Source organism: Pocillopora damicornis, chromosome 1 (genome assembly GCF_964200805.1).
Source record: "Pocillopora damicornis chromosome 1, jaPocDami1.2, whole genome shotgun sequence".
In the NCBI taxonomy this organism is placed as follows: domain Eukaryota; kingdom Metazoa; phylum Cnidaria; class Anthozoa; order Scleractinia; family Pocilloporidae; genus Pocillopora; species Pocillopora damicornis.
This window is the reverse complement of record NC_142670.1, coordinates 39,686,129-39,713,968: the sequence shown is the minus strand read 5'-3', so window position 1 is coordinate 39,713,968 and position 27,840 is coordinate 39,686,129. Positions and strand designations below refer to the sequence as shown.

Genomic DNA, 27,840 nt, shown 5'->3' with positions numbered 1-27,840 from the left:
CAATTCGAAAGCGATGGAAACAAGGCTTGAAAACCGAATTCAGCGGATTGACGATGACCTGAAAACAAACATAGAAAGAATAGTGAAGAAGAGGTTACAAATTTATGAAACTGCATCCACAACAAGGAGAAAGGAAAAGCCGGATGTTATGTTTGGTGAGTAATTGGTTACACGTACCTCAGATCTGTTAGCTTTTAATAACCAACATTAAACTGCATCACAGCACAAAATGATTTATCGTTCGTTTACCTCTCAATTCTATAAACATTATACTCGCTATAATTCTACTGCCGTTGATTGTGAAATAAGTCTGAACGAAAATATATCTTTTAAAAGTTGTATTTTATTTGTATGTTATCCTTTTGCCAAGGCTACTTTTGGAAAAGGTCAAACTCAGCTGACGCTTAAACCCTGAACTATTTTCTTTTTTCACAAGCTTTATGCGAAAGAACACGCTTAAGGTAATCAACAAGTTTTTGCTATTGTTTCTCTTTACTCAAGAAACTGTATGGTTATCGAAAACATATGCTTTAACATATTACTGTAATGAAGGGTGACATGCATTCGTGCGTCAGGCCACCGAAGAATGCAAATTGGATCAGGTAACATGTTGAACCAAATCGAAGTTATGACTCCCACTGTTTTGACTTCCTGAAACACAGCAGCATACACTCTAATTATCTTACACTAATGTGTTTGATCACCGCTAATTTTTAGCACCGAAATTTTCATGACAGCAGAATTGTTAGTTATATCTTACGAACAGAACTTTGAGCACGATGCTCAATGAGCTTACTTGAAATCTCGCACCTGAAAAGTCTCAAGACTAGAGGCAGCTTCAGACAGCCCTCAGGCTATTTAAAAAAAAAATGTATAGACGTCCAAGGTTCCTTTTATAAATTTTTTTGTTCTTTAACTCTGACTCCATTTCATGTTCATATATTCATTTTTGCACCGATTTTGTGAGAATATTAATGTTTTAACATTTGCATATTCCTCTTTTGTTTCTACTTTCCATTTTCTTTCTCTTCACCGAAAACATCGATTGATAAACGACTACATCAAGTCTGCTTATTCTTTCGCACTTTAAAATGCATTATTTCACTAATCCCATAAGAAATATTTGTTATCGTAACCTCCACAGGTTTTGAAAACAAAGTTGGAAGTGTGGTATCAGTTATCCGTGATCATGAAAGAGAGAGAAGAAATGTTGGTGCAGGAACAATAACTCTGCAGCAAGTCCGCCAGGAAATTAACAACAAGTTCAATAAATCCTGCAGTGTCAACAACAAGATTTGTCAGACAGGACCTCCAGGTCCTCCAGGTGCCCACGGGTATCCAGGGTACAAAGGAGAAAAAGGAGCCACAGGGGAAACCGGCTCACGAGGCCCTCCAGGTCCAATCGGGGCTCTAGGTGCCAGTGGTAAAAGAGGACCTGTGGGACCTCAGGGAGTAAAAGGCGACAAGGGCGACAAAGGGTCCGTTGGAGCGCCCGGGATTAGAGGAGAGACCAAGGGTCGTCAAGGACAACAAGGATCTATTGGCTTAAAAGGAAGCAAAGGCAGCAGAGGATTGGTTGGTATTCAGGGATTAAAGGGAGAATGTGTTGTTCCACTGAAGATCAGGGTGTATCCAGTATCTCAGGAAGTCTTTGCGGACGAGCCTGTAATATTTTACTGTTGGGTTCAAGGCCATCTTTCGTCCAGGATAACGTGGCGTAAACTTGGAGGTACTCTATCTAATGCTACTGTTGAGGATGGTGCGCTTCGAATAAGCAGCGTACAAAGGTCACATGCTGGGTCGTATATGTGTACAGCTCACACTGGTTTGGGTATGTTCCGAATAATAAGCAGATTGCGCATAAAAGGTAGGGTCTTTTACGTTTGAGCCATTTTCAGCCTTGCTTTCAGTTGTTCGAAATATTAGGAGGTCAGTGCCATTTGTTTTCAGAATCAGATAATGCCCTTTCTCGAATCATCATGGTTATTCAGGTCTATTGATCGAGACTTTTCTAAAACCAAGAAAACATAGCCTAAATGATTCTGGCGCACCCTAACTTGATTACGTTAAAGCTGCTTGTCAAAGAGAGAAATGATTATGATAAGCTTTGCCACGCCATCTATAGCTCAGACTTTTAAGATCTTCACCACGTTTTTTTTTTTGTGACTGTTAAATTGATTCTTTTCTTTCCTCAGAACCACCTAAATTTACCAAAAGGCCCCCTACAATTGTGGATGGATTTCCAGGGACAAATGTAACCCTGTGCTGCGAAGCCTCAGGCTCTCCTCGTCCAAACGTTGAGTGGTACCAGGGCCAAAAGTCTTCTGTCTCACTTCCTCTTTTTCAGACAGATGGATGTCTTCTAATTGAAATGGGTGAAGGAAACGTATATTTCATTTGCCGGGCTAAAAACAGCTTCGGATTGGTAGAGACAACAACCTTGGTGATTGCAGAAGTATTGGGAGGTATTATTTATTAGTTACTTTTGCTGCAGAGCTTTAACAATATGTAAGTGGAACGCGGTATTACTTGTCTTAATAGCACGATATGTTTGTTGTATGGAGAAGAGTTTATCAAGTTTATCAATGCAGTTAGAGTTGGTAATATATACGGTAAATAGGCCTTGATCACAAACACTGGAATTCTGTCATAGCCTGGAGCTTTATTAGAAGGCATAGCCATAATCACTTTTCGCACATCTTCACTGGTTATTGCTTTGAAGTCAAACAGTTCATCACAATGAGTTGAACCGAGATAAACAGGAGTAGTTGGTAGGCCGTGAAAGCGAGCGAGCTCCGCAGAGTCATCGGCGGCCTTCTGTCCCATAGATATAAAGAAGCGATTGAATTCATTAGCGAGTGCGTCTGTGTCCTAGGTAAAGCTTGGGCGGTCTGATTTATTTGGGAGGGCACTGCGAATAGTTTTCCACATTGCCCCACTGTTGTTCTTATTTTCACAGATTTGATGAGAACACCACAATCATCAAATCTGTACGAATAAGTTGCTTATTAATCCAGACAAAACTAAACTTATTCTTTTTGGAACGAAACAGCTTTTAAGTAGGGTTCCTGATATCAGAGTCCCCTTTCTTGGGCAACACTTAATTCCTGTGTCCTCAGTCAAAGACCTGGGTATAATATTGGACTCGAACCTTACTTTTAATGAACACGTTAACACCCTGACCTCGTCTCTTATTTCTACCCTATGCCAGATAAGCAGAGCTAGGCATTTGTTTTCCAAATCAGTACTTACCACCATTCTGAATTGTCTAGTTTTTTGTAAACTCTTTTATTGCTCGACAGTTTGGTCTAGAACGTTTGCGAATAACATAAACAAATTGCAACTTGTACAAAACTTTGCTGCCCGTGTGTTGACAAACAGTAAGAAGTTTGATCACATCTCACCAGTGCTGCGGGCACTGTGTTGGCCTTCTATTAAGAACCAGTTATAAGTGCGTGATGTTACGATGCTATACAAAATAGTCAATGGCCTTGCACCACCATATTTAGAGTGTTACGTCAACAAAAGATCAGCTATCCACAGCTACAATACTAGATCTAGAGACAACTTAGTTGTACCGTTTTGTAGGACAGCCACAGCACAGAGGTCTTTTAGTTATAGAGCAATTACTGCCTGGAATTCTCTTATAAGTGAAGAAACGAAAAATAGCGCAACACTCTCAGTTTTCAAGCGTGCAGTAAAGCGCGAAATATATGACAGTCCATAGGAATCTTTTTTAGGTATAGAATTTTAAGAATATGTTAGTTATTTATTTGTATTTGTTTCTTTATCATGATATTATTGTAACTTTTATAGGTAGTTTTATTCTATTTCCAATTATTGTAAATTAAATCGGAAGAGCCACTGGGTGGAGATTTAATAAACTTACTTACTTACTTACTAAATCCAGCATTTGAAAAATATCCCAAAACCGCACTTGGCCGGCTCATGGTGTAGAGCGCCGGACTGCCGTGCGAAAGGTCGAGGGTTTCACACTCAGGGTCTTAAAATAACTGAGGAGAATGTGCAGCCGCTATCATGACATCTGCAAGTAGTTAAATATTTTAGTCTTCTCGGATAAAGACGATAAACTCCGACGTCTCTCTGTACTGGTTGGCAGGGGACGTTAATGAACGCACGCACTTCTCGCAGAGTAGCGAACATGTCTCCCAGTGTTGTGCTCTGGCCTGGTTATTATTTATACCAGCCCTATTTAACAAGCCTGAAACTGAAATGGGCCAACAAGTCTAACTATTGCTAATAAATGAATTAAATTTTACAGTAAAAAGATGAAAAAACATTTTTTGCTGTTTGTACTAGTTCATTCTAATTTGGGATTAAATTGTATTCCGGGACCAAAACCAAAATTGATCCCTTTGAAATTGAGCAGTTAAAACAGGCTGAGATATCTTTCTTTTTCAGGTTTGGAGCAATCAGTAATACTGAAACATAATGTTTATTACCTACACAATTTGAAAATTTGGTTAAACCCTGTTGTGCAGAGCCAGTCTTCACACTGGACGCGCTGCTGGCGAGCATCCATGGATGGTTGGGCCAGCACTACCTTCCACTCAAAGTGTGACCACAAAGGGCCCACAGTGACCATTATCCGTGTGGGAAAATACATCTTTGGTGGATACACCAGCACATCATGGGGTAAATGAATCATTGAATGCTTTCGCTATATTTTTTCACTTCATTGAAACATACATCCACCTTCTACATTTGAAACTACACGCAGTAACTTGTTTTCCAGAACCCATGTAAGCGACATAAAATCTCTCCTCTAAAATAACTTGAACCTGAAAAGAAATTCTAGCATAAAGTTTCTGTTGTCTGATTATCTGATTGGAATTAAATTTTGACACAAGATCGTGCTCGATTAGGAAACGCTGTTCCCTGTATTTACGCAATAATTTCTTTTACCATAGAAAAAGGTTGAAGTCAAACGAGTGGTGGATAATTCATTCAGTAACTTTTCCTATCATTGTTGTTATAAACTGGTGAACGCAATTTCTCGACCGTTTTAAATTTTGCTGTGGTCAAGTGTTACAAATATTCACCTTCATCTCAGTTTACTGAAATAGTTTGTGACACTTTTTTACCATTTTGTTTATCAGTTTTCAATTGTGGATACCAGCACAGCTCAAAGGCCTTTTTGTTCTCATTGGTTAACCAGCCAGGCTGGGCACCATTGAAACTTTTTAAAACAGGGCAGCATAGTTCAGGTCGCCATTCCATATACAGTTGTTCAAAGAATGGACCCACATTTGGTGGAGGAAACGATATTTCCATTGCCAGTTACGCCTCATTCAACTCAAATTCTTACTCAAACCTTGGATACACCTACAGGCCACCATCTGGCCACAGTTATGGCAGCTCCTTTACCCAATCATTCCTAGCAGGAAGTCGAAATTTTAAACCCGATGAAGTTGAAGTGTTTTATGAAAGTACTTGAAATAAACGAACTGAAGTAACGATGATATTCAAAACTACTATTTAGGCCTATTTACTAACAATCGAGACAGATGTTTCTGTCTGGGTTGTCTCTGGGTTAAGGCCACAAACTAAGATAAAGTTTGAACAGACCAGTTGAGGTAGTAGCGCTGAACTGTCCTATTATGTTAACATGTATCATCATATCTAGTCGTTGGAGAGAGTGCGCAAATTGATTAAAGTAACGCTATGGTGAACTCGTGGATAAACTGTGCAGAATATTATAAGAATATGCATTGATTGTTCCAAACTGTCAATTATTCCGTGATTCTAAGACACAGAATCAAGCCATCATCTCCAAATTGATCTGCTTTATATAACAATCGGTCCGCCATCTGCAAGAAGATATATGCAACGTATTTCGACCTGATGAAATTAAAGTGTTTTATCAAACTATTTGAGGCAATTGAATTCCTATTTACTGACAATGGACACAGGGTTGCCTGTAGGTTATGGCCACAAAGATAGAGCTTGAACAGATTAGGTTAGGTAACAGCACTAAATCGTTCAATTATGTATACGGATATTAGCATTTTTAGGTAAGGGTACAAAAATAAGATGTATGCTCTCCCCAGACTCCTTTGACCGTGCCAACGCCGCGAAATTTGCATATCGAATCTCCTGAGATTCTCATATCCACAATTAAAAAAGGGCCAGGTTTGTGTGAACTTTGTTATTAGGGGTACTATAAAATCGCTCGAGTAGCCAATTGAAATTTTCTTGCACGATAATATTTGCCAGTTGAGTAGTATTTTTCCGAGCTCCGTAGGCGAGAGGGAAAATATGAGCAATGGGCGAAATGTCAGTTCGTTGTCTGAGTTTAGGTTTACCACTACACTTCTAGTTATTCCGATGGACATGGATGGACTCCATTGGATTCCATCCGACGAATGGATATCGATGGAGTCCATCGGACAACATTTCTGCCCTCCCCAATATTTATCTGACTTCCGGTACTCTTTCCCGTCGTGACTTCCGGTTATCTTACTTCCGTAGGAAGGTGTCACCAATAGAATTTTGCCTATTCCATCGGATAACCACGTTTTCCATCGGAATCCATTGGTGTGTATTGGAAATGCATGGAGGGAGGAATAAAGGAAAATTTGACAATCATTTGATTTGCTTCAATTTGTATTTTGAAGATTCATACACGAAGCTACCAAATCTAAAGATTTCCCGACGCGGCTTAGATTTCGGGCCTTAATACATATTGTTCAAAGGTTTCCTCTGTCAAAGATACACACTCGGTACTATCACATATCAGTCATTAAAAAAAGACCTGGATATTTAAATCAAATAACTGAAACACTCAACCAAATCAACAGACTTCTTTAACAATAAAAAAAAAAAACAAAAATTGGGTATAGATAATTTCGTCGAGCAAGTTCTAACGGACTCATTGAATGAAAAGTTTTGTTTGAAATACTGATAATTTTTTATTGATTATTAAACATCCCTTTATTTCTTTTTCTCCGGGGGGTGCACAGTAAGTTGTTTGACTCAGTAGTTGACAAAGAGATTTGGCTAATTGTGAAAATACTGTCAAGAGGTCGGAATAACTGTTTGGGCCGCATTGTATATACCGTTTACGGCGTGCACACGTACAGAATGTTATAACAGAAAGCTGAAGAAACAGAAAACTACGAAGAGAAACCCGATTACGGAATGTTACGGACTTGAGTCAGGAAACTAAGTCGAGTGCATCAAGTCGATGCTGGTTGGTAGGCTTTACGCTTCGATTAGTTCCTTGATCAAAGTCCTGAGTGCAAGTGCTACAACCATGACAATATAAACTGCTACAACCCAATAGTGCTATCACCAGCCAATATAAAAGTTGACAACAACGACAACAACAACAAAACCATTTTTATTAGTATTAGCAATGTATTGCATAGAAAATGACTAATTACAGGGGCCATTTTTCTGCTAATTAGTATTATAATCAATAAGAGGGTACCAGCACCTGGAATAACTACGCAGCTAAATATGAGAAGGAACTGGATTAAGGTAGATTGCATATTTATAGCGAAGGAAGAGTATGGCCAACACATACAAAAACTATGTGAAAAACTACATTACACACGTAACAACAAAGAATTGTGGTACAATTTAACAATCTTTGAAGATCAAACCCTTGCTACAATCTGAACACTTCTCTCAGAGATCAAAAGTGTTTCGTTTCACGTTTGTTTAATTTTATGATTATAGCATATCTATTTTTGGCTTCTATATAAATAACTTCTATCACCTTTGATGGTCTCGGCCATCAGCCCCAAACTTCAAACTTCTACTTAAATCTCCTCTGAACTTACTTTATTTTACCCTTTAACTGCAAAGAGTGACCAAGACAGAATTTCTCATTACAGTATCAACACAGAATCAAGCAGACAAGTGAGGAGAAAAAAGAAGAATCTCAATCAGGGAACTACAAGTTGATCCAATACCAAATTCTCAGAATTGAAATCATAAGTATTTTATGGCAGACAGTAGGGAGAAATACTAACGAGATGTTGAGAGTTAAAGGTTAATAATAAATCATCGTCGCCTCAAGGGGTCATCTGTCTCAGAGAAATTTGAAAAACTGACATCAACGATGGGAGTATTGTCAATGAGTATTCAGACGTTTTTTTTCCTCCATCTGATTATTCATTTTCCTTTCACTTCTATTTCATACTCACCCCTGCACTAAAAAAATTTCTTTCTAAGACCTCTAAAGAAATTTAAGCTGTTTTGTCTGACAACTGTGTAAGTGATATTTTAAGATATCACGGGGTGCACTGAAACAGCTCAGCGCTGAGAGGGTAGTTTCATCTTCACTTGCGTTTTTGAGCTACATCAGTCCCCGCCAACGAACTATATTCTTCCTCGGCTGTTTTAAAGATCGCCAATACAGAAATGGATGCAAAGAGGAACGTCTGCACGAAATCTACCGAAAATATCAGCAGAATTTCCGTGGCTATTTCATTAACTTCTTTGACTCTTGTGACATTTTTGTTTATGAGGATCGAGTTTGTGTACAACAATTCGAAAGCGCTGGAAACAAGGCTTGAAAACCGAATTCAGCGGATTGACGATGACCTGAAAAAAAACATGGAGAGAATAGTGAAGAAGAGGTTACAAATTTATGAAACTGCATCCACAACAAGGAGAAAGGAAAGGCCTGATGTTATCTTAGGTGAGTTACTGGTTACACGTACCTCAGATCTGTGAGCTTTTAATAATCAACACTATACTGCATCACAGCACAAAATGATTTATCGTTAGTGTGCCTTTCAATACTATAAAACCGAACACTCGCCTTTTTAGCTATAATTCTGCTGCCTTTGATTGTGAAATAAGACAGCGAAAATCCATCTTCAATTGTCTTTTATTTGTATGTTATCCTTCTGCCAAGAGTATTTTTTGAAAAAGGTCAAACTCAACTGACGCTTAAAATCTGAATTATTCTCTTTTTCTACAAGCTTTATGCGAAAAAATACGCTTTAGGTAATCAACAAGTGAACGTTTTCGTTATTGTGTCGCTTTACTCAAGAAACTGTGCGGTTATCGAAAACATCTGCTTTCACTTTACGGTAATGTAGGGTGACATGCATTCCTGCGTCAGGCCACGGAAAAATGCAGATTGGATCAGGTAACATTTTGTTGAACCAAATCGAAGTTATAATTTCTACTGTTTTAACTTCCTGAAACACAGCAGTCTACATTCTCATTCTCTTAGACTAATGTGTCTGATCACCACCAATTTTTGGCACCGAAATTTTGACGACAACAGAATTGTTAAACATATTTTGCGAACAGGCTGCGACTTTAAGCGCGATGCTCAATGAGTTTCCTTGAAATCTCTCAGCTGAAAAGTCCCAAGACTAAAGGCAGCTTCAGACAGTCCTCGGGATATTTTTCAACAAAATTTATAGAAGTAAAAGGTTCCTTTAATGAAAATATATTCCGGTCATAGCATTAATAAAATAAAAAGGTCTTTAGCTCTGACTCCATTTAATGTCGAGTTATCCATTTTGGCATCGATTTTATTAATGTTTTAACATTTGCTTATTTCTCTTTTGTCTTCATTTTTTCTTTTCCTTTGTATTCACAGTAAACATCGATTGATAAACGATGACATCAATTCAGCTTATTCTTTCGCATTTTAAAATGCATTATTTCATTGATCCCCTGAGAAATATTTGTTATTGTAACTTGTGCAGGTTTTGAAAGCAAAGTAGGAAGTGTGTCATCTGTTATCCGTGATCATCAAAGAGAGAGAAGAAATGTTGCTACAGGAACAATAACTCTGCAGCAAGTCCGCCAGGAGATTGACAACAAGTTCAATCAGTCCTGCAGTGGTAAGAACAAGATTTGTCAGACAGGACCTGCAGGCCCTCCAGGTGCCCACGGGTATCCAGGGTACAAAGGAGAAAAAGGAGTCACAGGGAAAACCGGCTCACGAGGCCCTCCGGGTCCAATCGGGGCTCCAGGCGCGAGTGGCAAAAGAGGACCCGAGGGACCTCAGGGAGTAAAAGGCGACAAGGGCGACAAAGGGTCCGTTGGGGCACCCGGGATAAGAGGAGAGACTGGATCGAAGGGTCGTAAGGGACAACAAGGATCTATTGGCTTAAAAGGAAGCAAAGGCAGCAGAGGATTGGTTGGTATTCAAGGACCAAAGGGAGAATGTGTTGTTCCACTGAAGATCAGTGTGTATCCAGTATCTCAGGAAGTCTTTGTGGACGAGCCTGTAATATTTTACTGTTGGGTTCAAGGCCATCAGTCGTCCAAGATAACGTGGCGTAAACTTGGAGGTACTCTATCTAATGCTACTGTGGAAGATGGTTCGCTTCGAATAAGCAGCGTACAAAGGTCACATGCTGGGTCGTACATGTGTAAAGCTCACACTGGTTTGGGAATGTTCCGAATAATCAGCAGATTACACGTAAAAGGTAGGGTGTTTCACTTTTGAGCGATTTTCAACTTTGCTTTCAGTTGTTCGAAATATAAAGAGACCCGTGTCGTTTTTTTTTTGCGATTAGGTAATACCCCTAATATAATCATCATGGTTTTTCATGTCTATGGATCAAAACTTTTCTAATACCCAAAAAACATAACCTGAATGATTCTTGTGTGCCTCGGTTTCGGTAAAGCTGCTTGTCAAAGAGTGAAATGATTATGATAAGCTTTGTCTCGCCATCTTTAGCTCAGACTTTAAGGATCTTCACCACGTTTGTTTTTTTGTCTGTTAGCTCGATTTTTTTTCTTTTTTCAGAACCGCCTAAATTCACCAAAAGGCCCCCTACATTGGTTGGTGCATTTCCAGGAACTAATGTAACTCTGTGCTGCGAGGCCTTAGGTTCTCCTCGTCCAAAGGTTGAATGGTTCCGGGCTCAAAAGCCTTCTGTCTCATTTCCTGTTTTTCAGGAAGATGGATGTCTTCTAATTAAAGTGGTTAAAGAAAACGACCGAGTAGATTTCATCTGCCAGGCTAAAAACGGCTTCGGATTGGCAGAGACAACAACCACAGTGATTGCAGCACAATTAAGAGGTATTATTTATTGGTTACTTTTGCTGCAGAGCTTTAAAAATATGTAGATGGAAGATAGTATCACTTGTCTTAATAGCACGATATGTTTGTTTAATGGATCCAGCATTTGAAAAATATCCCATAACCGCACTTGGCTCGCTCATGGTGTAGAGCGCCGGACTGCCGTGCGAAAGGTCGAGGGTTTCACGCCAAGGGTCTTATAAAAATAACTGAGGAGAATGAGCTGCCACCACCACGACATCTGCAAGTGGTTAAGTATTTTAGGTTTCTTTGATAAAGACGATGAACTCCTACATCTCTCTGTACCGATTAGCAGGGGACGTTAAAGAACCTACGCACTTCTCGAGTAGCGAAAATAGCATCTGGTGTTGTGTTCTGGCCTTGTTATTGTTTATACCAGCCCCATGCGTAATGAAATATGGGGCTGTGCGGAAATTTTGCCAAGTTTCATTCTAATCAGTATGGGATGAGCTTATAGTTCAGAAACCTCGGTGTGTAACCCTTCCCACAGCGTAGAACACATTTGTTTGTGTATCAAATCTAAATACCGTGGTACGTTCAATCCCAAGTCATAAATTTAACTGTGATCTGCAGCACAACACTTTTCTAGGCAACATTAAAATGAGAGTGCTTTGAGTCCTATGAGCTTCAACAAAAAGAAAAGTTATCAATCAATTAGGCGACAATACACGTATTTTTAGAATTAATGAGGAAAATAAAAGCTATACTTACACAGTTGTGTTCTTACATGAACAGCGCAAAAAATAGAATTTTGCTGAATCGATCACAAGAGAGCTGTCAATATCTTTCTTTTCTGAATTCAGGATTGGAGCAATCAAAAATACTGGCATATAATGGTCATTACATACGCACTTTGGGAATTTGGTTAAAACCTGTTGTACAGAGCCAGTCCTCTTACTGGAAGCGGTGCTGGCGAGCATCAGATGATGGTTGGGACAGCACTACCTTCCACTCAAAGTGTGACAACAAAGGGCCGACAGTGACCATTATTCGCGTGGGAAAATACATCTTTGGTGGATACACCAGCACATCATGGGGTAAGTGAATCAATAAATGCTTATGCTTTATTTTTCTCTTCAGTGAAACATGCGTCCACTTTTTTACATTTGAAACTATATGCGGTTAATTATTTTCCAGAGCTCATGAGAGAGGCTTAAAGTCTTTCATTTAAAATAACTTGAACCTGAAAAGAAACTCTGGCATAAAGTTTCTGTTGTCTGATTATTTGATTGGAATTAAATTTTGACATAAAATCATGCTCGATTAGGAAAAGCTGTTCCCTGTATTTACGCAATAACTTCTTCTACCATAGAGAAAGGTTGAAATCAAAAGGGAGAGGAAAGTTTATTCAATACCTTTTCGTTTTATTGTTGTTGTTAACTAAAATGCGCTCGTAAACGCCATTTCTCTATCGTTTTAAATGTTCTTCTGGCCAAGTGTTACAAATATTCACCTTCATCTCAGTTTACTGAAATAGTTTGTGACTCTTTTTTACCATTTTGCTTATCAGATTCCAATTGTGGATCCCAGTACAGCTCAAAGGCCTTTTTGTTTTCATTGGTTAACAAGCCAGCTTGGGCACCAGTGAAACTGTCTCAAACAGGACAGTATAGTTCTAGGCGCTATTCCATATACAGTTGTTCATCATATGGACCCAGCTTTGGTGGAGGAAGTGATATTTGGATTGCCAACTACGCCTCATCCAACACAAATTCCTACTCAAACCTTGGATACACCTACAGTCCACCATCTGGCCACAGTTATGGCAGCTCCTTCACCAAATCATTCCTGGCTGGAAGTTACTATTTTCAACCTGATGAAGTTGAAGTGTTTTATGAAAGTACGAAGTGAAGTAGCGATGACATTCAAAACTCCTCTTTACACCTATTTACCAACAATCGAAGCAGACTTTTCTGTCTGGGTTGCCTGTGGGCTAAGGTGAAGTGTTTTATGAAAGTACAAAGTGAAGTAGCGATGACATTCAAAACTCCTCTTTACACCTATTTACCAACAATCGAAGCAGACTTTTCTGTCTGGGTTACCTGTGGGCTAAGGTGAAGTGTTTTATGAAAGTACGAAGTGAAGTAGCGATGACATTCAAAACTCCTGTTTACACCTATTTACCAACAATCGAAGCAGACTTTTCTGCCTGGGTTACCTGTGGGCTAAGGTGAAGTGTTTTATGAAAGTACGAAGTGAAGTAGCGATGACATTCAAAACTCCTCTTTACACCTATTTACCAACAATCGAAGCAGACTTTTCTGTCTGGGTTGCCTGTGGGCTAAGGTGAAGTGTTTTATGAAAGTACGAAGTGAAGTAGCGATGACATTCAAAACTCCTCTTTACACCTATTTACTAACAATCGAAGCAGACTTTTCTGTCTGGGTTGCCTGTGGGCTAAGGCCACAAACTGAGATAAAGCTTGGACAGATCAGTTTAGGTAGTAGCACCAAACTGTGCTATTATATATACAGGTATCATCATTTTTAGTCTTTGGAGAGAGTTTGCAAATTGATCAAAGTGAACTCGTGATCAAAGTGAACTCGTGATCAAAGTGAACTCGTGGATAAACTGTGAGGAATATTATAAGAATAGGCAGTGATTGTACTAAGCTGTCAATTATTCTGCGATTCCAAGATACAGAATCAAGCCATTATCTCCAAATTGATCCGCTTTATTTAACATTTATTTCGACCTGATGAAGTTGACGTGTTTTATGAAGCTACTTGAAGCAAACAAATTCCTATTTACTGACGATGGAGACAGCGTTTCCAGTGGCTCGTGGCCACAAAGATCAAACTTGAACAGATCAGGTTAGGTAATAGCACAAAATTTATCAATTATGTATACGGATACCATCATTTTTACTCGTAGGGGAGAGTACGAAAATAATATGTAAGCTCTCCCCAGTCTCATTTGGCCGTGCTAACGCTATGAAATTTGCTCATCGAATTCTCATATCCACTATTAAAAAGGGCGAGATTTGTGTCATCTTGCACGACGATATTACCGTGCTGCGCAGTATTTTTCGAGCCTTGTAGGGCGAGGGAAAATATGAGCAATGGGCAAAATGTCAGATCGTATTATTTGTCAAATCATCGATGGAGATATTTACTATTGCACGATTATTCCATTTTCTATTATTTCGGTGTGACCTTTGTGTTTCTCAGCTTTCAGTCCGTGTTTTTGCCTTGTTCTAAAATGTAATGTCGGGACATATTTTGTATGTTCCGTTACCCTTATATGGTAAATGACGTCATTGTGAATAAAATGCTGAGATCCATTATACATTATACGTTAAATGGCAAAGGCGTCAATTTGAGTTTTTGTCAATAACAGGTCTGGGCAAGTACTACTTCAACATATCACATTGCAAACTACGTTCACGTTAAAGTTTTTATTTGTGAAATTCTTTGCTTGAGCTGGATGTCGAATTTGAACTAATCCAAACACTGTTCTAAGTTCTAATATAGGGACCTGATCTTACTGACCAAAGCCATTCTGTGAGACATAGACTGGAAGAATGACTCACCTACTTGCCTTCATTATAGTTTTAGTCCTAACACTGTATTCCCCGTGCTGCCCACCAGAAATATCAAAATATGTTTAAAAAACATTCAAAGAACATTTGCGATAGTGCTTCGTGTAGAGTAGTCTGTAAGGTGATTTCTAAAAACTTGACTCAAATTTGATGGTTTAGTTAATATTTTCAAATCAGCCTTCATTTGCAATTCCTTTTTTGAACCTCGTGCATCGTTATTCTCCGGAACAAAGACAACGTGCGAAAAACTTCAGAGGGAAGTTTCAAGCTTACGGTCATCCCCAAAACATTTTGTCGAAGATATTATATTCATTCCAAGACAAGTGTTGAGCTTTCAGCCTCATTTAACTCTTATTACGCAGTTTTAATGATAAATCAGCCTAGCTTCAAGAGGTAATCTGTCTCAGCGAAATTCAATAAGCTGACGTCTACGATGGGAGTATTGTCAATGAGTATGCAGACGTTTTTCTTTCCCCCACTGATTATTCATTTTCCTTTCACTTCTATTTCATACTCACCCTGCACTAAAAAGAACATTCGGTCAAAGACCTCCTCTTAAGAAATTTAATCTGTATTGTCTGACAACTGTGTAAGTGATATTTTAAGCTATAGGGAGTACACTTAAACAGCTCAGCGCCGAGAGGGTAGTTTCATCTTAACTTGCGTTTTTGAGCTACATCAGTCCCCGCCAACGGACTATATTCTTCCTCGGCTGTTTTAAAGATCGCCAATACAGAAATGGATTCAAAGAGAAACGTCCGCACGAAATCTACTGAAAAGATCAGTAAAATTCCCTTGGCAATTTCAGTGACTTCTTTGACTCTTGTAACACTGTTGTTTATGAGGATCGAGTTTGTGTACAATAATTCGAAAGCGCTGGAAATAAGGCTTGAAAACCGAATTCAGCGGATTGACGATGACCTGAAAACTAACATAGGGAGAATATTGAAGAAGAGGTTACAAATTTATGAGACTGCATCCACAACAAGGAGAAAGGAAAGGCCTGATGTTATCTTTGGTGAGTCATTGGCTACTCGTACCTCAGATCTGTTAGCTTTTAATAATCAACACTATAATATACAGCATCACAGCACAAAATGATTTTATCGTTAGTTTGCCTCTCAATTCTATGAACAGAATACTCGCTATACGAGTATACAGAACGAAAATCTATCTTAAGTAGTATTTTATTTGTTATCCTTCTGCCAAGGGTATTTTTGGAAAAGGTCAAACTCAACTGACGCTTAAAATCTGAATTATTTTCTCTTTTCACAAGCTTTATGCGAAAGAACACGCGGAAGGTAATCAGCAAGCGAACATTTTATTGTTTTGCTTTACTCAAGAAACTGTATGGTTATCGAAAACATCTGCTTTCACATTACGGTAGTGTAGCGTGACATACATTCGTGTATCAGACCACTGAAGAATGCAGATTGGATCACGTAACATTTTGTTGAACCAACAGGCAAAATATTGCCTTTTGTGACAGCATACCACCCAGGGGTTAAAAAATTTAAAACAAATACTGATGCAAGAATGGAACCTCATCCAAAATCAGCCACTGCTGAAAACAATTTACAAAACGCCTCCGATTATATCATACAAAAGAGGTAAATCGCTCAAAGACATACTCGTCAGAGCGAAGCTTTAATTAAAGGCTTTTGCGTCGCAAACGTAAAACCACACAGGGGAGTCTGTGCAGGCCTGTCTATGACCTTTTCAATCTGTAACATTTTGTTGAACCAAACCGAAGTTATAACTCCTATTGTTTTAACTTCCTGAAACACAGCAGTCTACATTCTCATTCTCTTGGACTAACGTGTCTGATCACCACTATTTTTTGGTACCGAAATTTTGACGACAGTAGAACTGTTAACTTTATTTAGCGAATAGGACTTTTTGGCAAATAGCCCGATGGTCAATGAACTTACCTGAAACTCTCAGCTGAAAAGTCTCGTGACTAAGGGCAGCTTCAGACAGCCCTCGGGCTATTTTTGAACAAAATTTATAAAAGTAAAAGGTTCCTTTTTTTTTTTGTTATTCATTTTTGCGCCAGTTTTATGAGCATATGAATGTTTTAACATTTGCGTATTTCTCTTTTGTCTTCATTTTCTCATTTTTCCTCATCACCGCAAACATCGATTGATAAACGACTACATCAATTTTGCTTATTCTTTCGCAATTTAAAATGCATTTCATTGATCCCATAATGAATATTTGTTATCGTAACTTCTGCAGGTTTTGAAAGCAATGTAAGAAGTGTGTCATCAGTTATCCGTGATCATAAAAGAGAGAGAAGAAATGTTGCTGCGGGAACAATAACTCTGCAGCAAGTCCGCCAGGAAATTAACAATAAACTCAATCAATCCTGCAGTGTTAACGACAAGATTTGTCAGACAGGACCTCCAGGTCCTCCAGGTGCCCTCGGCTATCCAGGGTACAAAGGAGAAAAAGGAGCCACGGGGAAAACCGGCTCACGAGGCCCTTCGGGTCCAATTGGGGCTCCAGGCGTGAGTGGCAAAAGAGGACCTGTGGGACCTCAAGGAGTAAAAGGCGACAAGGGCGACAAAGGGTCCGTTGGAGCGCACGGATGAGAGGAGAGACTGGAACGAAGGGTCGTCAAGGACAACAAGGATCTATTGGCTTAAAAGGAAGCAAAGGCAGCAGAGGATTGGTTGGTATTCAAGGACCAAAGGGAGAATGTGTTGTTCCACTGAAGATCAGTGTGTATCCAGTATCTCAGGAAGTCTTTGCGGACGAGCCTGTGATATTTTACTGTTGGGTTCAAGGCCATCTGTCGTCCAAAATAACGTGGCGTAAACTTGGAGGTACTCTATCTAATGCTACTGCAGAAGATGGTGCGCTTCGAATAAGCAGCGTACAAAGGTCACATGCTGGGTTGTACACGTGTACAGCTCACACTGGTTTGGGAATGTTCCAAATATTAAGCAGATTGCATGTAAAAGGTAGGGTCTTTCACTTTTGAGCGATTTTCAGCTTTTGCATTCAGTTACAGAATAGGTAATGCCCCCAAAATAATCATCATGGTTATTCAGGTCTATGAATCAAGACTTTTCTACAACCAAGAAAATATAAACTGAATATAACTTTTTAAGATCTTCACCAGGCTTGTTTTGTGCCTGTTAAATTGGTTTTTTTCTTTCTTTAGAGCCTCCTAAATTTACCAACAGGCCCCCTACAGTGGTCGGTGCAATTCCAGGAACTAATGTGACCCTCTGCTGCGAGGCCTCAGGTTCTCCTCGTCCAAACGTGGAATGGTTCCAGGCACAAAAGGCTTCTGTCTCATTTCCTGTTTTTCAGGAAGATGGATGTCTTCTGATTAAGATGGTTAAAGAAGACGTAGATTTCATCTGCCGGGCTAAAAACAGCTTCGGAATGGCAGAGACAACAACGACGGTGATTGCAGAGATATTTGGGGGTATTATTTATTACTTTTGCTGCAAGGCTTTGAAAATATGTAATTGGAAGGTATTATCACTTGTCTTAATAGCGCGATATGTTTGTTGAATGGATCCAGCCTTTAAAAAAAATATCCCAAAACCGCACTTGGTCAGCTCATGGTATAGAGCGTCGAACTGCCGTGTGGAGGATCGAGGGTTCCACACTCAGGATCTTAAAATAACTGAGGCGAATATGCTGCTACTACCTTGACATCTGCAAGTAGTTAAACATCGTTGTCTTCTCGGATAAAGACTATAAAATCCTACGTCTCTCTGTACTAGTTAGCAGGGTACGTTAAAGAACCCACGCACTTCTCGCAAAGAGTAGCGAACATATCTCCCGGTATTATGCTCTGGCCTTGTTATTGTTAATACAGGCCCTATTTAACAAGCTTTAAGGCTGAAATGGGCCAATAAGTCTAAGTATCGCAAATAAATAAATTAATATAATAAATAAATAGATAAAAATTTGTTGCTATTTGTGCTAATTCACTCCCTTCCAAATTGAGCGATTAAAACAGGCTGTAATACCTTTCTTTTTCAGGTTTGGAGCAATCAGTAATACTGGCAAGCAATATTCATCACCTGCGCACTTTGAGAGTTTGGTTAGGACCTGTTCTGCAAAGCCAGTCCTCTTACTGGAAGCGCTGCTGGCGAGCATCAGTGCATGGCTGGGCCAGCACTACCTTCCATTCAAAATGTGACAACAAAGGGCCGACAGTGACCATTATTCGTGTTGGAAAATACATCTTTGGTGGATACACCAGCACATCATGGGGTAAGTAAATCATCAAATGCTTTCGGGTTTTTTTTACTCAGTGAAACATGCGTCCACTTTTTAACATTTGAAACCACACGCGGTTAATTCTTTTCAATAACTCACGGTAAGTCTGTCCTCTAAAAAAACTTGAACCTGAAAAGAAACTCTGGCATAAAGTTTCTGTTGTCCGAGTATCTGATTGGAATTAAATTTTGACACAAGATCGTCTTCGATTAGGAAAAGCTGTTCCCTGTATTTACGCAATAACTTCTTCTACCATAGAGAAGGGTTGAACTCAAAAGGAGGTAGAAAATGTATTCAATAGCTTTTCGTTTTATTGTTGTTGTTAACTAAAATACGCTCGTAAACACCATTCCTCTATCGTTTTAAAAGTCCCTCTGGCCAAGTGTTACAAATATTCATCTTCATCTCAGTTTACTGAAATAGTTTGTGACTCTTTTTTTACATTTTGTTTATTAGTTTCCAACTGTAAATACCAGTACAGTTCAAAGGCCTTTTTGTTCTCATTGGTTAACAAGCCTGGCTGGGCACCAAAGAAACTGTTTCAAACAGGAAAGCATCGTCGTGGTGGCCATTCCATAAACGGTTGTTCAAGCTATGGACCCACATTTGGTGGAGGACACGATGTCAGCGTTAAGAACCACGCCTCTTCCAACACAAATTCTTACTCAAACCTTGGATACACCTACAGTCCACCATCTGGCCACAGTTATTTACAATCCTTCACCAAATCATTCTTAGCTGGAAGTTACAACTTTCAACCTGACGAAGTTGAAGTGTTTTATGAAACTACTTGAAGTAAAAGAACTGAAGTAACGATGATATTTAAAACTCCTATTTAGACCTATTTACTAACAATCCAGAGAGACGTTTCTTTCTGGGTTGCCTGTTGGTTATGGCCACAAGCTGAGATAAAGCTTGAACAGATCAGTTTAGGTGGTAGCACTAAACTGTCCAATCTTGTATGCAGGTATCATCATTTTTAGTCGTTGGAGAGAGAGCGTAAATTGATCAAAGTGACGCTATAGTGAACTCGGGTATTAATTGTGCAGAATGTTATAAAATTATGCAGTGATTGTAGTAAGCTGTCAGTTATTCTGTGATTCTAAGATACAGAATCAAGCCATTATCTCCGAATTGATCTGCTTTATTTAACATCGGTCCGTCATCTTTAATAAAATTTACGCAACCTATTTCGACCTGACGAAGTTGAAGTGTTTTATGAAACTACTTGAAGGAAACAAATTCCTTTTTAAAGACAATGGAGACAGGGTTGCCTGTGGCTTATGGCCGCAAAGACTAAGCTTGAACAGATCAGGCCGTGATAAACGCAAAACTGATCAATTATGCATACGGAAACTATCATTTTATAGTCGTAGGAGAGTGTGCCAAAATAAGATGTATGCTCTCCCCAGTCTCCTTTGGCCGTGCTAACGCTAAAAAATTTGCTCATCGAATTCTCATATCCACAAGTAAAAAGGGACCAGGTTTGTGTGTACTTTGTTATCAGAGGTATAATAAAATCGCACGAGAAGGATAGATTAATTCCAATTGAATATTTCTTGCACGGTGATATTTGCGTGTTGCGCAGTATTTTTCTGAGCCCAATAAGGGCGAGGGAAAATAAGAGCGATGAGCAAAATGTCAGTTCGTATTATTTGCCAAACCATCGATGGAGAAATTTATAATTGCACTATTATTCCATTTCTATTATTTCAGTGTGACCTTTGTGTTGCTCAGCTTTCCGCTTGTGCTTTTGCCTTGTTCTAGAATGAAATGTCGTGACATATTGTGCACGTTCCGTTACCCTTAGATGATAAATGACGTCATAGTGAATAAGATGCCGTATGAAAGTTTGAAAACCTGACAAGAGTCAACTATTTGCCCAATGGAGGAGACGCACGACCAACACTTACCTTCCTCAACGTTTAGTTGATAATCACACTAATTTACATAAGAACAGAGGACGTATTTTTCGCCGGTTTTCTTCTGAGCCTCCAGACGGTCCTAGTGGATTCAGAACCGAAGAAAGTTTCAGAATCGACTAGGCAGAAAACTTACAACCTAAAAAATTCAATTTATACGCGCGTTTATTAGGTGTGCATCTTTTCTACGGTTGCGGGCAGGCCCTGATTATTAACACGAATCTATAGCTCTCATGTGGGGCAACCTGAATTCGAAAAAAATGTAAGAGAGTAGTTTCAGGTGGGCATGCGTGGATCCGATCCGAAGGAAAAAGGAAATGCTACAATTTAATACTGGTGAAATTAGGCATATCGTAGATATGAGAGGGAGACTGTGTCTACCATTTTTACAACAGAAAGCGCTCGTTGGATTCATTTTGACATTTATTTGCCAATAAATCTCTTATTGAGGTAAATTGCATACGAAAGTAAAATCTATCTATTCCTTTTAACAAAAGCTTGATACATCTTGTTCCTCTACAAACATCAGTGACTGGACTTCTCCGCTTAAACAGATGAATTGCAGCTCAAAGGTAGTATCTGCATGAAGAGTTCACGTCTAGTCCAGTTAAAGTTACAGTTAACTTTTTTTAATATCGCCGGCCTAGAATTGCTGGTGATCTTAAACGAATTTCATATGTGAGCTGTAAGTGATCCAGAATACTTTTTTTTTATTATTTAACCAACCAGATACAAAATAAGGTAACCGATTTCATGATTTCTTGTATCTGCAACAGAAGAAAGTGTTTGTTTTACTACTGAGCAACACGGATAGCTATAAAACGTTTCAATACGCCGACTTTTTTCAGTGCTGGAATATTTACTTCTCTTAAAAATACTGCACCTGTCACGGGCGAAACATTATGACTTGTGCAACGTGTGTGACTAATACACACGAAAAGATTTCATCGGAAAATATAGGTTTTCCATCATCATAGTTTTATTCCTCCATGGAAATATCCGTTTTGTTGTATAAGGTAAAACTGTATTTGCTTTTCTGTCTAGCCAGAAGTATCAAAATACATTTGAAAAACATTCAAAGAATATTAATTGCTGTAGCGCTTCGTGTAGAGTAGTCTGTAAAGTTATTTCTGAAACCTTCAGTCAAATTTGATGGCTTAGTTAATGTTTTCAACTCAGCCTTAATTTGCGATTCCCGTTTTGAATTTCGTGCATCGTTCCCCGCAACAAAGCCAACGTGGGAATAACTTTAGGGCGAAGCTTCAAGCTTAAGGTCATCCCCAAAACAAGTGTTGAGCTTTTAACCTCATTTAAGTCTTATTCGCATCCTTAATGATAAATCATCGTAGCCTCAAGGGTTAACCTGTCTCAGAGAAATCTGAAAAGCTGACGTCTACGATGGGAGTATTGTCAATGAGTATTCAGACGTTTTTCTTCCTCCATCTGATTATCAACTTTCTTTTCACTTCTATTTCAGACTCACCCTGCTCTTAAAAAATATTCGGTCAAAGACCTCCTCTTGAGAAATTTAATCTGTATTGTCTTACAGATGTGTAAGTGATATTTTAAGCTATAGTGAGTACGCGTAAACAGCTCAGCGCTGAGAGGAGAGTTTCATCTTAACTAACGTTTTTAAGCTACATCAGTCCCCGCCAGCGAACTGTATTCCTCCTGTTTCAAAGATCACCGATACAGAAATGGATGCAAAGAGGAACGTCCGCCCAAAATCTACTGAAAAGATCTGCAGAATTTCCGTGGCTATTTCAGTAACTTCTCTGACTCTTGTGACATTTTTGTTTATGAGGATCGAGTTTGTGTACAACAATTCGAAAGCGATGGAAATAAGGCTTGAAAACCGAATTCAGCGGATTGACGATGACCTGAAAACAAACATAGAAAGAATAGTGAAGAAGAGGTTACAAATTTATGAAACTGCATCCACAATAAGGACGAACGAAAGGCCTGATGTTATCTTTGGTGAGTCATTGGTTACACGCACCTCAGATCTGTTAGCTTTTAATAACCAACATTAAACTGCATCACAGCACAAAATGATTTATCGTTCATTTGCTTCTCAATTCTAGAAACAGAATACTCGCTATAATTCCACTGCCGTTGATTGTGAAATAAGACAGAACGAAAATCTATCTTAAGTTGTATTTTATTTGTATGTTATCCTTCTGCCAAGGGTATTTTTGGAAAAGGTCAAACTCAGCTGACGCTTTAAATCTCATCTATTTTGTTTTTTCACAAGCTATATTTGAAAGAACACGCTTAAGGTAATCAACAAGTTTTTGCTATCGTTTCTCTTTACTCAAGAAACTGTATGGTTATCGAAAATATCTGCTTTCACATTACGGAAATGTAGGGTGACATGCATTCGTGCGTCAGGCCACCGAAGAATGCAAATTGGATCAGGTAACATGTTGAACCACATCGTTATGACTCCCACTGTTTTGACTTCCTGAAACACAGCAGCATACACTCTAATTATCTTACACTAATGTGTTTGATCACCGCTAATTTTTAGCACCGAAATTTTCATGACAGTAGAATTGTTAATTATATCTTACGAACAGAACTTTGAGCAAGATGCTCAATGAGCTTACTTGAAATCTCGCACCTGAAAAGTCTCAAGACTAAAGGCAGCTTCAGACAGTCCTCGAGCTATTTTCCAAAAAAATGTATAGACGTCCAAGGTTCCTTAGTTTATGAACTTTTTTTTGTTCTTTAACTCTGACTCCATTTCATGTTCATATATTCATTTTTGCACCGATTTTGTGAGAATATTAATGTTTTAACATTTGCATATTCCTCTTTTGTTTCTACTTTCCATTTTCTTTCTCTTCACCGAAAGCATCGATTGATAAACGACTACATTAATTAAGAGTATTCTTTCGCACTTTAAAATGCATTATTTCATTAATCCTATAAGAAATATTTGCTATCGTAACTTCTACAGGTTCTGAAAGCAAAGTTGGAAGTGTGTCATCTGCTGTCCGTGATCATCAAAGAGAGAGAAGAAATGTTGCTGCAGGAACAATAACTCTGCAGCAAGTCCGCCAGGAAATTAACAACAAGTTCAATAAATCCTGCAACAACAAGATTTGTCAGACAGGACCTCCAGGTCCTCCAGGTGCTCACGGGTATCCAGGGTACAAAGGAGAAAAAGGAGCCACAGGGAAAACCGGCTCAAGAGGCCCTCCAGGTCCAATCGGGGCTCCAGGCGCGAGTGGCAAAAGAGGACCCGAGGGCCATTTCGGAGTAAAAGGCGACAAGGGCGACAAAGGGTCCGTTGGAGCACCCGGGATTAGAGGAGAGACTGGAACAAAGGGTCGTCAAGGACAACAAGGATCCATTGGCTTAAAAGGAAGCAAAGGCAGCAGAGGATTGGTTGGTATTCAAGGACCAAAGGGAGAATGTGTTGTTCCACTGAAGATCAGTGTGTATCCAGTATCTCAGGAAGTCTTTGTGGACGAGCCTGTAATCTTTTACTGTTGGATTCAAGGCCATCTGTCGTCCAAGATAACGTGGCGTAAACTTGGAGGTACTCTATCTAATGCTACTGTGGAAGATGGTGCGCTTCGAATAAGCAGCGTACAAAGGTCACATGCCGGGTCGTACATGTGTACAGCTCACACTGGTTTGGGAATGTTCCGAATAATAAGCAGATTGCACATAAAAGGTAAGGTCTTTTACTTTTGAGCAACTTTCATCTTTGCTTTTAGTTGTTCGAAGTGTTAGAAGATCAGTGCCGTTTGTTTTCAGAATCAGATAATGCCCCTAATCGAATCATCATGGTTATTCAGGTCTATTGATCAAGACTTTTCTAATACCAAGAAAATATAGCCTGAATGATTCTGGCGCGCCTTGATTACGTTAAAGCTGCTTGTTAATGAGAGAAATGATTATGATAAGCTTCGTCTCGCCATGTTAAATTGATTTTTTTTCTTTCCTCAGAACCACCTAAGTTTACCAACAGGCCCCCAACATTCGTCGGTGCATTTCCAAGATCAAATGTAACCCTGTGCTGCGAAGCCTCAGGCTCTCCTCGTCCAAACGTTGAATGGTACCATGGCCAAAAGTCTTCTGACTCATTTCCTCTTTTTCAGAAAGATGGATGTCTTCTAATTAAAATGGTTGAAGAAAACGTATATTTTATTTGCCGGGCTAAAAACAGCTTCGGATTGGTAGAGACAACAACCTTGGTGATTGCAGAAAAATTGGGGGGTATTATTTATTAGTTACTTTTGCTGCAGAGCTTTAAAAATATGAAATCGGAAGGCAGTATCACTTGTCTTAATAGCACGATATGTTTGTTGTATGGATCAAGCATTTGAAAAATATCCCAAAACCGCACTTGGTCAGCTCATGGTGTAGAGCGCCGGACTGCCGTGCGGAAGATCGAGGGCTCCACACTCAGGGTCTTAAAAAAACTGAAGAGAACGTGCTGTCGCTTCCATGACATTTGCTAGTAATTAAACATTTTAGTCCTCTCGGATAAAGACTATAAACTCCTACGTCTCTCTGTACTGGTTAGCGAACATATCTCCCGGTGTTGTGCTCTGGCCTAGTTATCATTTATAGCAGCCCTATTTAACAAGCTTAAAGCTGAAATGGGCCAACAAGTCCAACTATTGCTAATAAATAAATTAATACATTTAAAAAATAGAAAAACATTTGCTGCTATTTGTGCTAATTCACTCTCATTTGGTATTAAATTGTGTTCCGGGACTGAAACCGAAATTGATCCCTTTTTAATTGAACGATTAAAACGGGCTTTAATATCTTTCTTTTTCAGGTTTGGAGCGATCAGACATACTGACATATAATGTTCATTACCTGCGCACATTGAGAATTTGGTTAAACCCTGTTAAGCAGAGCCAGTCCTCTTACTGGGAGCGCTGCTGGCTTGCATCAGTGGATGGTTGGAGCAGCACTACCTTCCACTCAAAGTGTGACAACAAAGGGCCCACAGTGACCATTATTCGTGTGGGAAAATACATCTTTGGTGGATACGCCAGCACATCATGGGGTAAGTGAATCATTGAATGCTTTCACCTTATTTTTTCATTTCATTGAAACACGCGTCCACTTTTTAACATTTGACACTACGTGCGGTTACTTATTTTCCAGAACTGATGTAAGCGACTTAAAGTCTCTCCTCTAAAATAACTTGAACCTGAAAATAAACTCTGGCATAAAGTTTCTGTTGTCTGATTATCCGATTGGAATTAAATTTTGACATAAAATCATGCTCGATCAGGAAAAGCTGTTCCCTGTATTTACGCAATAACTTCTTCTACCATAGAGAAAAGTTGAAGTCAAAAGGGAGAGGAAAGTTTATTCAATAGCTTTTCGTTTCATTGTTGTTGTTAACTAAAATACGCTCGTAAACGCCATTTCTCTATCGTTTTAAATGTTCTTCTGGCCAAGTGTTACAAATATTCACCTTCATCTCAGTTTACTGAAATAGTTTGTGACTCTTTTTTACCATTTTGCTTATTAGATTCCAATTGTAGGTATCTGTACAGCTCAAAGGCCTTTTTGTTTTCATTGGTTAACAAGCCAGCCTGGGCACCAGTGAAACTGTCTCAAACAGGAAAGTATAGTATAGTATATCGCGAGTCCATATACAGTTGTCCATCATATGGACCCACCTTTGGTGGAGGACACGATATTTACATTAACAGCTACGCCTCATCCAACACAAATTCCTACACAGATCTTGGACACACCTACAGTCCACCATCTGGCCACAGTCATCGCAGCTCCTTCACCAAATCATTCCTGGCAGGAAGTTACCATTTTCAACCTGATGAAGTTGAAGTGTTTTATGAAAGTACGAAGTGAAGTAGCGATGACATTCAAAACTCCTCTTTACACCTATTTACCAACAATCGAAGCAGACTTTTCTGTCTGGGTTACCTGTGGGCTAAGGTGAAGTGTTTTATGAAAGTACGAAGTGAAGTAGCGATGACATTCAAAACTCCTCTTTACACCTATTTACCAACAATCGAAGCAGACTTTTCTGTCTGGGTTGCCTGTGGGCTAAGGTGAAGTGTTTTATGAAAGTACAAAGTGAAGTAGCGATGACATTCAAAACTCCTCTTTACACCTATTTACCAACAATCGAAGCAGACTTTTCTGTCTGGGTTGCCTGTGGACTAAGGCCACAAACTGAGATAAAGCTTGGACAGATCAGTTTAGGTAGTAGCACTAAACTGTGCTATTATATATACAGGTATCATCATTTTTAGTCTTTGGAGAGAGTTCGCAAATTGATCAAAGTAAACTCGTCATCAAAGTGAACTCGTGGATAAACTGTGAAGAATATTATAAGAATAGGCAGTGATTGTACTAAGCTGTCAATTATTCTGTGATTCCAAGATACAGAATCAAGCCATTATCTCCAAATTGATCCGCTTTATTTAACATTTATTTCGACCTGATGAAGTTGACGTGTTTTATGAAGCTACTTGAAGAAAACAAATTCCTATTTACTGACGATGGAGACAGCGTTTCCTGTGGCTTGTGGCCACAAAGATCAAACTTGAACAGATCAGGTTAGGTAATAGCACAAAACTTAGCAATTATGTATACGGATACCATCATATTTAGTCGTATGCGGAGAGTACGAAAATAATTTGTAAGCTCTCCCCAGTCTCATTTGGCCGTGCTAACGCTATGAAATTTGCTCAAAAGGGCGAGATTTCTGTCTATTTTGCTATTAGAGGTACAATAAAATCGAACGAAAAGGATAGTTTGATTCTAATTGAATATTTCTTGCATGATGATATTACCGTGTTGCGCAGTATTTTTCCGAGCCCCGTAGGGGCAAGGGAAAATATGAGCAATGGGCGAAATGTCAAGTTGTATTATTTTTCAAACCATCAATGGAGAAATTTATACTTGTACTATCATCCCATTTTCTATTATTTCGGTGTGACCTTTGTGTTGCTCAGCTTTCAGTCCGTGCTTTTGCCCTGTTCTACAATGTGAGGTCGTGGCATATTTTGTACGTTCCGTTGCCCTTATATGGTAAATGACGTCATAGTGAATAAGATGCTCAGATCCATTATACA

The 27,840-nt window shown here is 39.1% G+C and overlaps 4 protein-coding genes, 1 long non-coding RNA gene and 1 pseudogene across 5 annotated transcripts; all 6 read left to right on the top strand.

Moving 5' to 3' along the window:
* Window positions 1–13: 13 nt before the first annotated feature.
* LOC149053829 (uncharacterized) lies at window positions 14–1,973 on the top strand. The gene is made up of 2 exons (XM_089183724.1): window positions 14–155; window positions 1,145–1,973. Exons 1-2 carry the CDS (start codon window positions 14–16, stop codon window positions 1,885–1,887), a joined length of 885 nt encoding a protein of 294 aa, XP_089039850.1. The 3' UTR covers window positions 1,888–1,973.
* Window positions 1,974–2,558: 585 nt separating this feature from the next.
* Window positions 2,559–5,458, top strand: LOC149053828 (uncharacterized; annotated as a pseudogene).
* Window positions 5,459–8,208: 2,750 nt separating this feature from the next.
* Window positions 8,209–13,033, top strand: LOC149053827 (uncharacterized). The gene is made up of 5 exons (XM_089196162.1): window positions 8,209–8,671; window positions 9,699–10,427; window positions 10,751–11,026; window positions 11,851–12,084; window positions 12,558–13,033. The coding sequence occupies exons 1-5, from the start codon at window positions 8,392–8,394 to the stop codon at window positions 12,896–12,898; spliced, it is 1,860 nt and encodes a 619-aa protein (XP_089052288.1). The 5' UTR covers window positions 8,209–8,391; the 3' UTR covers window positions 12,899–13,033.
* Window positions 13,034–13,138: 105 nt separating this feature from the next.
* On the top strand, window positions 13,139–27,516 carry LOC149053824 (uncharacterized). Its single transcript, XR_016183627.1, has 2 exons — window positions 13,139–13,217; window positions 26,928–27,516. It is a non-coding gene; the product is annotated as an uncharacterized LOC149053824 (long non-coding RNA).
* Window positions 16,087–20,375, top strand: LOC149053826 (uncharacterized). Its single transcript, XM_089206085.1, has 4 exons — window positions 16,087–17,554; window positions 17,758–18,027; window positions 18,594–18,827; window positions 19,290–20,375. Exons 1-4 carry the CDS (start codon window positions 17,179–17,181, stop codon window positions 19,625–19,627), a joined length of 1,218 nt encoding a protein of 405 aa, XP_089062211.1. The 5' UTR covers window positions 16,087–17,178; the 3' UTR covers window positions 19,628–20,375.
* LOC149053825 (uncharacterized) lies at window positions 22,345–26,608 on the top strand. Its single transcript, XM_089196188.1, has 5 exons — window positions 22,345–22,732; window positions 23,718–24,440; window positions 24,716–24,985; window positions 25,557–25,790; window positions 26,265–26,608. The coding sequence occupies exons 1-5, from the start codon at window positions 22,453–22,455 to the stop codon at window positions 26,606–26,608; spliced, it is 1,851 nt and encodes a 616-aa protein (XP_089052314.1). The 5' UTR covers window positions 22,345–22,452.
* Window positions 27,517–27,840: the final 324 nt, after the last annotated feature.